This window comes from Bufo bufo, chromosome 3 (assembly GCF_905171765.1).
Source record: "Bufo bufo chromosome 3, aBufBuf1.1, whole genome shotgun sequence".
NCBI lineage: Eukaryota > Metazoa > Chordata > Amphibia > Anura > Bufonidae > Bufo > Bufo bufo.
This window is the reverse complement of record NC_053391.1, coordinates 405992749-406005982: the sequence shown is the minus strand read 5'-3', so window position 1 is coordinate 406005982 and position 13234 is coordinate 405992749. Positions and strand designations below refer to the sequence as shown.

At 42.1% G+C, this 13234-nt stretch overlaps 1 protein-coding gene across 3 annotated transcripts in view; it reads right to left on the bottom strand.

The window, feature by feature from the left end:
* Window positions 1–12664, bottom strand: part of GTF2I (general transcription factor IIi) — a 94502-nt gene extending 81838 nt beyond the window's left edge. For all 3 annotated transcript variants that reach the window (XR_005777627.1, XM_040424836.1, XM_040424838.1), the window contains exons 1-7: window positions 12486–12664; window positions 11119–11218; window positions 9566–9704; window positions 9330–9443; window positions 8800–8983; window positions 5626–5654; window positions 5133–5172 (exon numbers count right to left, since the gene is read on the bottom strand). Coding sequence is in view for 2 of the 3 variants with exons in the window: in XM_040424836.1 (XP_040280770.1) it covers window positions 5133–5172; window positions 5626–5654; window positions 8800–8983; window positions 9330–9443; window positions 9566–9704; window positions 11119–11214 (602 nt within the window). In the remaining variant the exon portion in view is untranslated. The remainder of the gene's footprint in view (window positions 1–5132; window positions 5173–5625; window positions 5655–8799; window positions 8984–9329; window positions 9444–9565; window positions 9705–11118; window positions 11219–12485) is intronic.
* Window positions 12665–13234: the final 570 nt, after the last annotated feature.

Sequence of the window (13234 nt, the reverse complement as noted above, 5' to 3'; positions counted from 1 at the left end):
TTCTATAATACATAGTAATACCTTCAAAAATAGTTATTACTTTACATTCCCCATATGTCTACTTCATGTTTGGATCATTTTGGGAATGATATTTTATTTTTTGGGGATGTTACAAGTCTTTTTCAGAAATTTTCAAAAACCCAATTTTTAGGGACCACTTTGCGAGGCTTACATAATAGAAACCACCCAAAAATGACCCCATTCTATATACTACACCCCTCAAGGTATTCAAAAGTGATTTTACAAACTTTGTTAACCCTTTAGGTGTTCCACAAGAATTAATGGAAAATAGAGATACAATTTCAAAATTTCACTTTTTTGGCAGATTTTCCATTTTAAGAATTTTTTTCCAGTTACAAAGCAAGGGTTAACAGCCAAACAAAACTCAATATTTATGGCCCAGATTCTGTAGTTTACAGAAACACCCCATATGTGGTTGTAAACCGCTGTACAGGCACACGGCAGGACGCAGAAGGAAAGGAATGCCATACGGTTTTTGGAAAGCAGATTTTGCTGGACTGTTTTTTTTGACACCATGTCCCATTTGAAGCCCTCCTGATGCACCCCTAGAGTAGAAACTCCAAAAAGGTGACGTCATTTTAGGAACTACGGGATAGGGTGGCAGTATTGTTGGTACTAGTTTAGGGTACATATGATTTTTGGTTGCTCTATATTACACTTTTTGTGAGGCAAGATAACAAGAAATAGCTGTTTTGGCACCGTTTTTATTTTTTGTTATTTACAACATTCATCTGACAGGTTAGATCATGTGAAATTTTTATAGACCAGGTTGTCACAGATGTGGCAATACCTAATATGCATACTTTTTTTAAATTTATGTAAGTTTTACACAATGTTTCTTTTTTGAAGCAAAAAAAATCATGTTTTAGTGTTTCCATAGTCTGAAAGACATACTTTTTTCAGTTTTTGGGCGATTACCTTGGGTAGGGTATGATTTCTGCGGGATGAGATGACGGTTTTATTGGCACTATTTTGGGGTGCGTGTGACTTTTTTATTGCTTGCTATTACACTTTTTGTGATGTAAGGTGACAAAAAATGGTTTATTTAGCACAGTTTTTATTTTACATTTTTTACGGTGTTCATCTGAGGGGTTAGGTCATGTGATATTTTTATAGAGCCGGTCGATACGGACGTGGCGATACCTAATATGTATACTTTTTTTTATTTATGTATGTTGTACACAATGATTTCATTTTTGAAGCAAAAAAAATCATGTTTTAGTGTTTCCATAGTCTGAGAGCCATAATTTTTTCAGTTTTTAGGCGATTACCTTGGGTAGGGTTTGATTTTTGCGGGATGAGATGACGGTTTTATTGGCACTATTTTGGGGTGCGTGTGACTTTTTGATCGCTTGCTATTACACTTTTTGTGATGTAAGGTGACAAAAAATGGTTTATTTAGCACAGTTTTTATTTTAAATTTTTTACGGTGTTCATCTGAGGGGTTAGGTCATGTTATATTTTTATAGAGCCGGTCGATATGGACGCGGCAATACCTAATATGTATACTTTTTTTAAATTTATGTAAGTTTTACACAATAATATAATTTTTGAAACAAAAAAAAAATCATGTTTTAGTGTCTCCATATTCTGAGAGCCATAGTTTTTTCAGTTTTTGGGCGATTATCTTAGGTAGGGTCTCATTTTTTGCGGGATGATTGGCACTATTTTGGGGTGCATATGACTTTTTGATCTCTTGCTATTACACTTTTTGTGATGTAAGGTGACAAAAAAGGTTTATTTAGCACAGTTTTTATTTTTTACGGTGTTCATCTGAGGGGTTAGGTCATGTGATATTTTTATAGAGCCGATCGATACGAACGTGGCGATACCAAATATGTATCCTTTTTATTTATTTATGTAAGTTTTACACAATAACAGCTTTTTTCAAACAAAAAAAATGATGTTTTAGTGTCTCCATATTCTGAGCCATAGTTTTTTTTATTTTTTTGGCGATTGTCTCAGGTAGGGGCTAATTTTTTGCGGGATGAGGTGACGGTTAGATTGGTACTATTTTGGTGGGCAAACGCCTTTTTGATCGCTTGCTTTTGTACTTTTTGTGATGTAAGGTGACAAAAAAATTGTTTATTTAGCACAGTTTTTATTTTTTATTTTTTACGGTGTTCATCTGAGGGGTTAGGTCATGTGATATGTTTATAGAGCCGGTCGATACGGACGCGGCGATACCTAATATGTATACTTTTTTCCCCCCCCTATTTTTTACCAATTTTTTTTACTTTATTTGGGGAAAATGACGTTTTTGTTTATTTTTACTTGAAACTTAAAATTTTTGGGGCGGAAAACTTTATTTTTTCAACTTTTTTTTTGCACTTTATTTTTTGTCCCACTTTGGGACTTGAACTTTTGGGGGTCTAATCCTTTACAATGCATTCCAATACTTCTGTATTGGAATGCATTGGCTGTATGAGTAACACTGTGTGTATTACTCATACAGCTTCCAGCCTGTGAGATCCAGGGGGCTGGATCTCACAGGCTCGTCACCGGAAGGCAGCGCAATGCCTTCCTTAGGCATCACGCTGCCTTCCATGCCATCAGGTCCCCCCTACAGCCGCATGGGGACCCGATGGCACGCCCGATCACCGCCGCAACCGCAGGTAAAAGCCGCAAACCGCAGGTCTGAATTGACCTGCGGTTTGCAGTGATCGCCGACACGGTGGGGTCACGGGACCCCCCGGCACATTTAGCCAAGGTGCCTGCTCAATGATTTGAGCAGGCACCGGGTTCCGATCAGCGCCCGCCGGGCGGCGGTGATCGGAACAACACATGACGTACCGGTACGTCATGGGTCCTTAAGGACTCGGGAACCATGCCGTACCGGTACGTCTCAAGTCCTTAAGGGGTTAAAGGCTATGTACACCTTTCGGGAATTTTTTTTTATTATTGCATTGTACTCATTTTGAGCTAAAAATCATTTTTTCAATTAGTCTTTATTAAACATTTTTGAGCCCCTTTCTCTGTACAGCCTTGAGATTCTCTAATAGCAGGCTCTGTATTTTTATTGTTTCCCATCAGGCAGCTCAGCTGATGGTTCCTTATCTCTGACCTTATAAGCACTCATTATAGCTCAATTCTTATCTTAATAAGAAGAATGTGGCTGGAGGGTGGAACAGTGCATGCGCAGCCGCCCTTCATTCATTAATACGGGAGTGCCGAAAATAGCAGAGCGCTATTTCTGTCAGCCCCATAGAAGTGAATAGGGCAGTGGCCGTGGTGAACCTCTCATTCATTTCAATGGGACTTCTGAAAATAGCTGAGCGTGCCTCTCAAGCTATTTTCAGCACTCCCATAGGAATAAATGGAGGGCAGTCACGCATGCACTGTGCGCCCTCAGGGACTGTGCAGGCTTCATTCTAGAAATAGGAGCAGGTCCCAGAAGTGGTACCTGTACCTATCAGACATTGGGGGAAACCCCTTTAAATAAGTGTTTATGGCCTTTTAGTAATTTACAGATAAGGTTTATTAGATGACCGTCACAAAGTGAAAGTACGATTCACACAGCTAGACAAACAGTTAAACTTTTCTGAGAGAATGGCTAAATATTTTTTAATAAAGACCAACTGCAAAAAAATATTTTTAGCCCAAAATGAATAAAATGCAATCATAAAAAAAAATACCCCCAAGGGTGTACATAGCCTTTAAGTATTCAGACCCTTTACTTAGTTGAAGCACTTTTGGCAGCAATTACAGCCTCCAGTCTTCTTGGGTATGATTCCACACCTGGATTTGAGGGTTTTCTGCCATTCTTTTTTGGACAATCTCTCAAGCTCTGTCAGGTTGGATAGGGACCGTCAGTGGACAGCCATTTTGAGTTCAAATTAGGGCTTTGGCTTGGTCACTCAAGGACATTCTCAGAGTTGTCCCTAAGCCAGTCCTGTATTGTCTTGGCTGTATGCTTAGGGTCATTTTCTTATTGGAAAATAAACCTTCAGCACAATGTGAGGTCCAGAGCACAGAACAGATATTCATTAAAAATATCTCTGTACTTTTACTCGATTCAGCTTTCCCTCAACTGACTAGTCTCCCTGTCCCAATCACTTAATAAAAATACACCCATAGCATGATCCTGCCACCACAATTCTTCACTGTAGGGGTGGTATTGGCAGTGCATGGTTTCCTCCAAACATGATGCTTAGAATTGAGGCCAAAAAGTTCAATCTTGGTTTTATCAGACCAGAAAATCTTGTCCTTTAGGTGCTTTTTTTGCAAATATTCATGTGTCTTTTACTGGTTGACCTTCTGGAAGTTTCTCCCATTTGCACACAGGATCTTTGGCACTCAGCCAATGTGACTATTGGGTTCTTTATAACCTCTCTTACCAAGGCTCTTCTCCCACAATTACCTAGTTTGGAGTGAATGCCAGCTCTAGGAAGAGTCCTCGTTGTTCTAAACCTCTTCCATTACGAACAATGGAGGCCACAGTGCTCTTGGGAACTTTTAGTGCGGCAGAAATTTTGTACCCTTCTCCAGATCTGTGCCTCCACACAATCCTGTCTCTGAGCTCTGAGCTCTGAGCCTCCACACAATCCTGTTGCTTGGTTTTTGCTCCGATATGCATTGTCACCTGTGAGACCTTATATAGACAGCCATGTGTCTTTCCAAATTTTGTCCAATCAACTGAATTGGACTCCAATCAAGGTGCAAAAACATCTCAAATATGATCAAGACAAATGGAAAGCCAGAGCTAAATTTCAAGTGTCACAGTAAAAGGTCTGAATGCTTATGTCCATGTCAAATTTTAGTTTTTCTTTTTTTTTTATTAAATATGCATACATTTCTAAAATTCTGTCTGGGGAAAACCTGATTATTATTTAATTTTTTTGAAAATGTGAAAAAATGAGAGAGTCAGAAGACTTTCCAAATGCACTGTATATGGGGAGAGCTGTGCATGAACAGCCACCTCTCTACTAACAGCAGCTGTGCAGATCCCGTTCAGGAGATAGGTACACGTCATAGAGTGGGAATAGCATTTATGAAACATTTATGGCATATCCTATGGATATGCTGTAAATGTCCAATGTGGGAAAACCCCTTTAAACCAAATGCTCAAGAAGCAATGTGATGCCACAAAAGACACATGAAGTAAGAAATACCTCTCAGATAAAGAGCCTCCTGCTTCAGCAGTAACTCCATCTACAACAGAACACAGAGAAATCATTCAGGATCCAGTGGTTTATGAGAAATAACTATACAGTGAATTTGGGGGTTAAAGGGGTTGTCCCGTAGCAACAGCTTGTCCCTTATTCACAATATAGGGCATTTGTCTGATCGGCAGGTGGCTGACCACTGGGTCCCATTTTCGCCATCTGAACAGTGCGTGCATGCATGTCCACTGCTCCATTCAACTCCATAGGCTTCCAAGTACTAGTACTCATCTGTCTCTGAAAGTCCCGGAGAGTTGAATGCAGCAGTGGAGACACATACGTGTCAGCTGCTCCATTCCAGTAGAGAACAAGGGCCCCAGTTCAAGAGATCTGCGGAATTCCCAGCGGTTGGAGCTCCGCCAATCAGACACATATCCTATCCTGTGGACAGGGGATATGTTATCCTTGAACAACTCCTGTCAGTTTGTAGTTAAGCACTTACCTTTTGGGCCTTTCCTATCAAGAAACGGCCTGAAAGAAAAAAAAACATTAAATAGGATATGTATTTATTTGCATTGCACTGGTTTGGGCAGTTCCTTAGAAATAAAGCAAACCGACACTGTAACAATCCAGTGGCATCAGTCAAAAGATGGAAAAAGGCTGCCAGCACACCATGATAAGTATTTTCAGACATTGTGGTCCCTACCGAAGGACAGTAGAGTTATAGGTAAGTTCATATACTGTATATATGTAAAGGTTAAAGTCTTCTGACATGTTGTAGAGACATTTCAGGAATTTTGATGTGGGGGGGAAAGGGGTGAGTCTGGGTGCTAAGATCACCACTTTACGGCTGTTTGATTTCTGGGGGGGGGTACTGGAAGACTGAATGGTCAGAAGCACTTGGGTGAGCACTTTGCTCCTTCTACTCTGAATGAATATAAATATGATGAGTGTTCAACCAGGCACTTCTGTCTCTTTGGTCTGGCAGTCGCTTGGGTCTACCCACTAATCAAAACTTCTGACATGTCTCTGTGACCATACATCTAGGAATATAGGATTTTATAAGGCAGACATATGTCCTAGGATTGTCCTTTCCAAACTCAATGGAAATACAAATACTGCTATAATTAACGTAAATTTTTGGCATAAATTAAAAAAATTGTATTGGGCTATGGATGGCCCTACCCACTTTTTACAAAAATGGCAAGAACACTTGAAAAAAGGAAAAAACGTCTCTAATTCGTCACACTGACAATTGTGATACACAGCCCTTCACAATCCCCCCCCCCCACACACACACACACACACCATTTTATACATTTGCATCCCAGTTAAAGGGTTTGCCCTGTCCTTAAAACCCCTTTGGTCCTAAAGTGTCTCCTTACAATATCAAATAAAAAAAACACACTCAACCATCCTTGGTCCACTGTTTTCCACTTCTGTCTGCTTCTAGCCAGACCAGGAAATGGCTTAGCTCCATGACCATTGAGACAGAAGATGTGACAACTGAGGCCAGTAGACTGGCCACAGTTGTCACGGGCCCAAACCACTTCCTGGTCCTTCGAGGGGCATACATTAGGAGCAGAGGGGTTGTTGGCTCCTAGCCAGGATAACCCCCTTTAACTGTATAGCCCAACGTGGTATAAATTAAAAACTTTTTGTGGATTGCATACCAGCTAAAACCATTGGTGGATCTAAGACAAGTTTCACACTAGCGCTAAACAGTTCTACAGGCTCTTCAGGTAGAGAAACAGCTTTCCGCAGTTCATCACAACAAGCGGCACAGCTGGAAACTGCCACAGCAACGCAAAGCTTCCCTGACTATAAGGCCCCTTTCACACGGGCGTTTCGGATTGGGGCCGGATGCGTTCAGGGTGCGTTCAGGGAAAATGGTGCGATTTTGACACTAAAACAAGTCAGTTTTCACTGCGATTGCGTTCCATGTTTGCGTTTTTTCCGCGCGGGTGCAAAACATTGTAATGCGCTTTGCACGCGCGTGATAAAAATCGGCATGTTTGGTACCCAGACCCGAACCTGGACTTCTTCACAGAAGTTCGGGTTTGGGTTAGGTGTTCTGTAGATTGTATTATTTTCCCTTATAACATGGTTATAAGGGAAAATAATAGCATTCTTAATACATAGTACATGCATAGTACAATAGGGCTGGAGGGGTTTAAAAAAATATATAAATAATATAACTCACCTTAATCCACTTGATCGCGCAGCCCGGCTTCTCTTCTGTCTTCTTCTTTGCTGTGCACAGGAATAGGACCTGTGATGACGTCACTGCGCTCATCATATGGTCCATCACATGATCTTTTACCATGGTGATGGATCATGTGACGGACCATGTGATGAGCGCAGTGACATCATCAAAGGTCCTATTCCTGTGCACAGCAAAGATGAAGACAGAAGAGAAGCCGGGCTGCGCGATCAAGTGGATTAAGGTGAGTTTAAAAAAAATATACAGTATATATTTTTTTAACCCCCTCCAGCCCTATTGTACTATGCATTCTGTATTAAGAATGCTATTATTTTCCCTTATAACCATGTTATAAGGGAAAATAATAATGATCGGGTCCCCATCCCGATCGTCTCCTAGCAACCGTGCGTGAAAATCGCACTGCATCAGCACTTGCTTGCGGATGCTTCAAATTTTCACGCAGCCCCATTCACTTCTATGGGGCCTGCGTTGTGTGAAAAACCCAGAATATAGAACATGCTGTGATTTTCACGCAACGCACAAGTGATGCGTGAAAATCACCGCTCATGCGCACATCCCCATAGAAATGAATGGCTCCGGATTCTGTGCGGGTGCAATGCGTTCACGTCACGCATTGCACCCGCGCGGGAAAACTCGCTCGTGTGAAAGGGGCCTAACGTGACCTGTCTTGGATCCGGCCTGTTTCCTGCATTAGTGCTGAAATTCAGACGGACAAATATCGCTGCGAGCATGGCCTGCTGGAACTGTTCAGCGCTAATGTGAAACTAGCCTAAAAGGAGAGGCATAAATACAACAAGCAAAAACCTGCATCAAAACCTGCAGCATGAACATGGCCTAAATTATGTTACGATGCAACTATGCTTGTATAAAACCTATATTCATTGGTTAACAAGTTTTCAAATATATTTTAACGTGTTTTACTGATTTGAGGTAATTTTTACACACGTCTGTGCTCTGCAATAGCAGCTAAGGCTACTTTCACATTCGCGTTTGGTGCGGATCCGTCATGGATCTGCACAAACGCTTCAGTTCAGATAATACAACTGTCTGCATCCGTTCAGAACGGATCCGTTTGTATAATCTGTAACATAGCCAAAACGGATCCGTCTTGAACACCATTGAAAGTCAATGGGGGACAAATCTGTTTTCTATTGTGCCAGATTGTGTCAGTGAAAATGGATCCGTCCCCATTGACTTACATTGTGTTTCAGGACGGATCCATTTGCCTCTGCATTGTCAGGCGGACACCAAAGCGCTGCAGGCAGTGTTTTGGTGTCCGCCTCCAGAGCGGAATGGAGGCAAACTGATGCATTCTGAGCGGATCCTTTTCCATTCAGAATGCATTAGGGCAAAACTGATCCATTTTGGACCGCTTGTGAGAGCCCTGAACGGATCTCACAAACGGAAAGCCAAAACGCCAGTGTGAAAGTAGCCTAATAAACAAGTACTCACCTTTTTATAGTAAAAGATATGCTGGACCTGTTTTCCAAGAGCTGCTGTATAGTGTGAAGGTCATATGTTGATGGATTCTTAAAGGCTACATCATTTGGGAGGCCACATACCATGACAGCAGTGGGGTCTCTATCCATCTTATCATAGGGAACAGGTACTGGAGTTGATTTTCCTAATGCTTTACCTGATTAGAAAAGAAATGAGGAAAAAGTATAACTATAATACATTTATAAACCACTGCACGTGTAATGATCAAATATTTTCAATTATTTTTACATAGTGAGGAATCAACACACAATCTCAGTGCCAGGAAGACTCTAAAGCTGCCCACAGCTATCTCTCCCAGCTTTCCCATAGACATGTACATTTGGTTCAGCCAAACGTGTATGTGTTGTCCATGGGAAGAGGGGAAAAAGGTGCTGCCAGACACTGCCGGTAGCGGATGAGGATCGGGTGAATATATTCACTATATATATATATATATATATATATATATATATATATACACGTATTAAAAGTAAGCAATTTACCATAGCAAAGACAGAACAGATCTTCAACACATTTCCGAAGTGAATCAATCTCTGCACAGTTCGATGTTAATCTAAGAGTCTTCATTACAGGTTCTGAAATGCAATTTTCACTGCCTGCAAGAAACCCAAAAACAAGGAATTTATAAAATATCCATTACTATATGAGATGCATTTTGTAAGGTATTATGAAGCACCACAGCAGTGCTCATCTAAAAACATTTAATGTTCCAACATACAATACTGTATGAAATCTTTCTGGAGATCCGTTCTGGAATCAAAGAAGGCTTTTCCTTTCCTGCTGCCAACTATCAAAGCTTCGGAGCCATATACAGCGATGCATGCTACTTCTGCCTTCACCTGGGCAAACTGCTTGCACTACAGAGACAAATGCCAACATTCAGATTATTTATATGTTACCAATATATAAAACGACCATAATAATAATAGAAACTTCATAAGGGCTTGTTCACACAACCGTATGGCTTTTTCAGTGCTTTGTGGTTCGTTTTTCACTTGAATGGAGCCACGGAACGTGATTTGCGGACAATAATAGGACAAGACAAAATGTAGCGGAACGGAAATGCGGACATATGGAAACGGAATGCTCACGGAGTACATTCTGTTTTTTTTGCGGACCCATAGAAATGAATGGTTCCATATACGGACCGTATACGGACCTTAAAAAACGGCCCGTATATGGAAAACGCAAAAAACTTTCGTGTGAACAAGCCCTAAGGCTGCATTACAGAGTACATTGAGTGTCTGTCTGCTGCTAATTTTGATTTTCTGCACCTCTCACAGATTTTAAAGCGATCCTCCATTTCAAATAAAAAAAAATAAAAATCACATTAACTGGGGATAAACAGAACACTACATGGTGACCTCCTTTTCATGTTTTCAGCTACAGATATACTAATTCCCATCCTCGGGTGCAGGGGCGTAGCTAAAGGCTCATGGGCCCTGGTGCAAGAGTTCAGCTTGGGCCCCTCCTCCCCTCAGTGCTTTGTGGCCAGGAGCAGGGGACACATTGCCTTTGTGCTCCCTGAGGCAGAAACTGAAACAGCCCTCCTCCCATGTCAAATTCTTGACCTAACACCTTCCCTCCAGCCAGAGGTGTAACTTGACCAGCATGCACTTTCTTTAATACCGATGTCTACTTATGTGGCCCAAGGGTCTTTGGGCCCCCTCAGGCTCCTGGGCCCGGTAGCGACTGCTACCTCTGCACCCCCTATAGCTATGCCCCTGCTCGGATGCCATCCCAAATGGCCGCACCTCTTCTCAGACAACGTGAAGCAGCTGGTAGTCAAAGACACTTCCTGCTGCCCTCTGGTGGCCAGCACTGCTAATGTAAACCCGCTGGCCAATCCAAGAGCAGGGCTGGACAAGTGTCTTGGACTACCAATGCACAGTGTGCTTAACGTTGTCTGAGAAGTGGTGCATCCACCCTGGAGGCAGAAGAGGAGCCTGAGAATTAGGGGATCTACAGCTGGGTGTACGTATATGGCCCATTTAGGTTGGGGAATCTCTCCAAGACCTCATCAATGTTCCACCAGATGGCAAAATAACACCACACCAATGGCATGAGTCCAGGCTCCTCCTGTTTCTCTGGAGATAGTTCTAAATTCTTCCATTGGAAACAACTGAGGGGGGCTGAAAGAGGATAGGGGCAGGTATGTCAAGCTATTGTACACCTAACAATTTGGCGCTATTAAGACACCCCATTAATAACTTCCATTAAAGAGATAAGCAGTCTTATTCTTCTGTAATAAACCGTAGGAGTACAATTTACCATTGACTCCAGGGATGAGAAGAGATGTTTAACTGCCTCCTTGGTCTCCAGGGTTTCATTGTACATAGACAATATGGGAGATGTAACGTTAGCCATTTCCCTGTTTAGAAGGAAAAAAAAAATGCAATATTCAGAATAACGAGCCATAGATATTAAAGGGGTATTCTTGGGCTACAGATATTCATGACCCACCCTCAACATGGGTCATCACTATCAGATTGGTGGTCCTACATCCAGCACCCCCACGATCAGCTCTTTCATGCTAGCGATTTAAGCATAACAGTGTACGGACAGAAGCAGAAGCCTCCTGTGCAGTTTCTGGTGGCGGCGTACTGAAGATCAGCTCCCAATCATGTGAATGGGACCAGAACTGGCATGGCCGTGTGCAGTCCTCATTTTTTTTTAGGTCCCATGGAAATGTATGTGGACCAAAAATACGGTCGTGTGCATGAGGCCTAATAGAATGCAGTACTGAGTATCATCTCTGTAGCATCAAAGCAAATGGACAAGGGTTGTCCTAATGAGTCAGCCCCTAATGTGTGTGAAACAAGCTGATATCCATTACGTAAAGCAGAACCAGGACATATGCCCATTTTCACCCCTCCGACCCCCTGATATGAGCATTTCATGCTCTGATGCCCTACCTTGCCCTTCACTGAATCGCGCAGGGCGAGGGCTGTTTTGTTTATGTTTTTACTCTGCTAGGCGGAGGCTTCCGACCACAGTGTTCCCGGTGACGTCGCCAGCAGTGATGGGCGTACTTTAGCGCTGCCATTTTACAGGCTAGGTCAGCGCTAAAGCCCACCCATCACTGCTGGTGATGTCACCGGGAACACTGTGGTCAGAAGCCTCCGCTTAGCGTACTCTATGGAGAGCCCGGTATGTTACCAGATCTCCAAAAGAGAGAATCGGATCATAGGGGTCGATGGGGTGAAGATGGGGATATGCCCAGGTTCAGCTCTGAACCCGGACAACCCCTCTAACTTATTAACAGATCTGCAGTCTGTTATATTGCACATAATATTTATAATAAATATCAGTCACTAATAACCTTGTCATAAAAGTTCTGATTGAGTAAATACTGTCAAGTTAAGCAATTTAGTAAAATAGCATTTTTGTTTTTAATTCTGCTTCCTAATACTCAGTCATGTGTTGTAGCAAGTATGACCACAGATCTATCAAGCATATTACATAACACAGCCTCCAAGTAAGGAGGAGAATAAAATGGGTGGGAGTTGCATGAGAATAAGCCCCTCCCTTGCGGATCATGCGCCCGTTAGGAGGTGTATTCTGGTGCTGGGAGACTACAGGACCACTACTCCTGCTAGTGCCAGTGCAGCTTGCAGAAAACCCCGGCTAGGTCTTACCTACACCAGGAACTTTGCCGCAGATGCCAGTGAGGTGGGGGAGCTGGTGCAGTGTGGACACACGGCTCGGCTCTCTCCCGTATTTCTACCACAGCTCGGGCTGTTCCGTACACGCTGCTCTCCTAATTTCTTTCATTCTTATTTTTTCTCTTTTCCTAGCTACAGTCCAGCTAAAAGGAAGCGCGCATGCTCATTTGCCGCGTTGCACCTTGGGAGTTGTGGTTTCTAAACTCGGCAGCTGATGAGCGTGGTGCTCGCTGAGGGACTACGTATCCCAGCATCCTTTCCTAGTGACGCGACGTGCTGTGCTGTAGAACAAAGCGATTGGGGCAGCAGCGGCCTCGTAGTTCTCCTGCTACTGTAACATGGCTGTCCAGCTGTGTGTACCCCGCTCCGGCCTCTGTCTGCTCTATATAGACACACTACAGCTCCCACCGTGCTGCTGCAGCCTTGTGAAGGAATACATAGTGATACATTGGAATGCACAATACTATATAATAAGAATAGGAAGGAATACATAATAGTACTGAATAATAATAAAAATACATGGGAATACATAAAAATGCGTATAATAGTAATAACAAAAATGCAAATGCATTGGAATACATAATACTATATAATAATTATTATTATTATAGTCATAGAAATCCATGGGAATACATAATACTATATAATAATAATAATAATAATAAAAATACATTGGAATACACAATACTATATAATAATAAAAAATACATTGGAATACATAA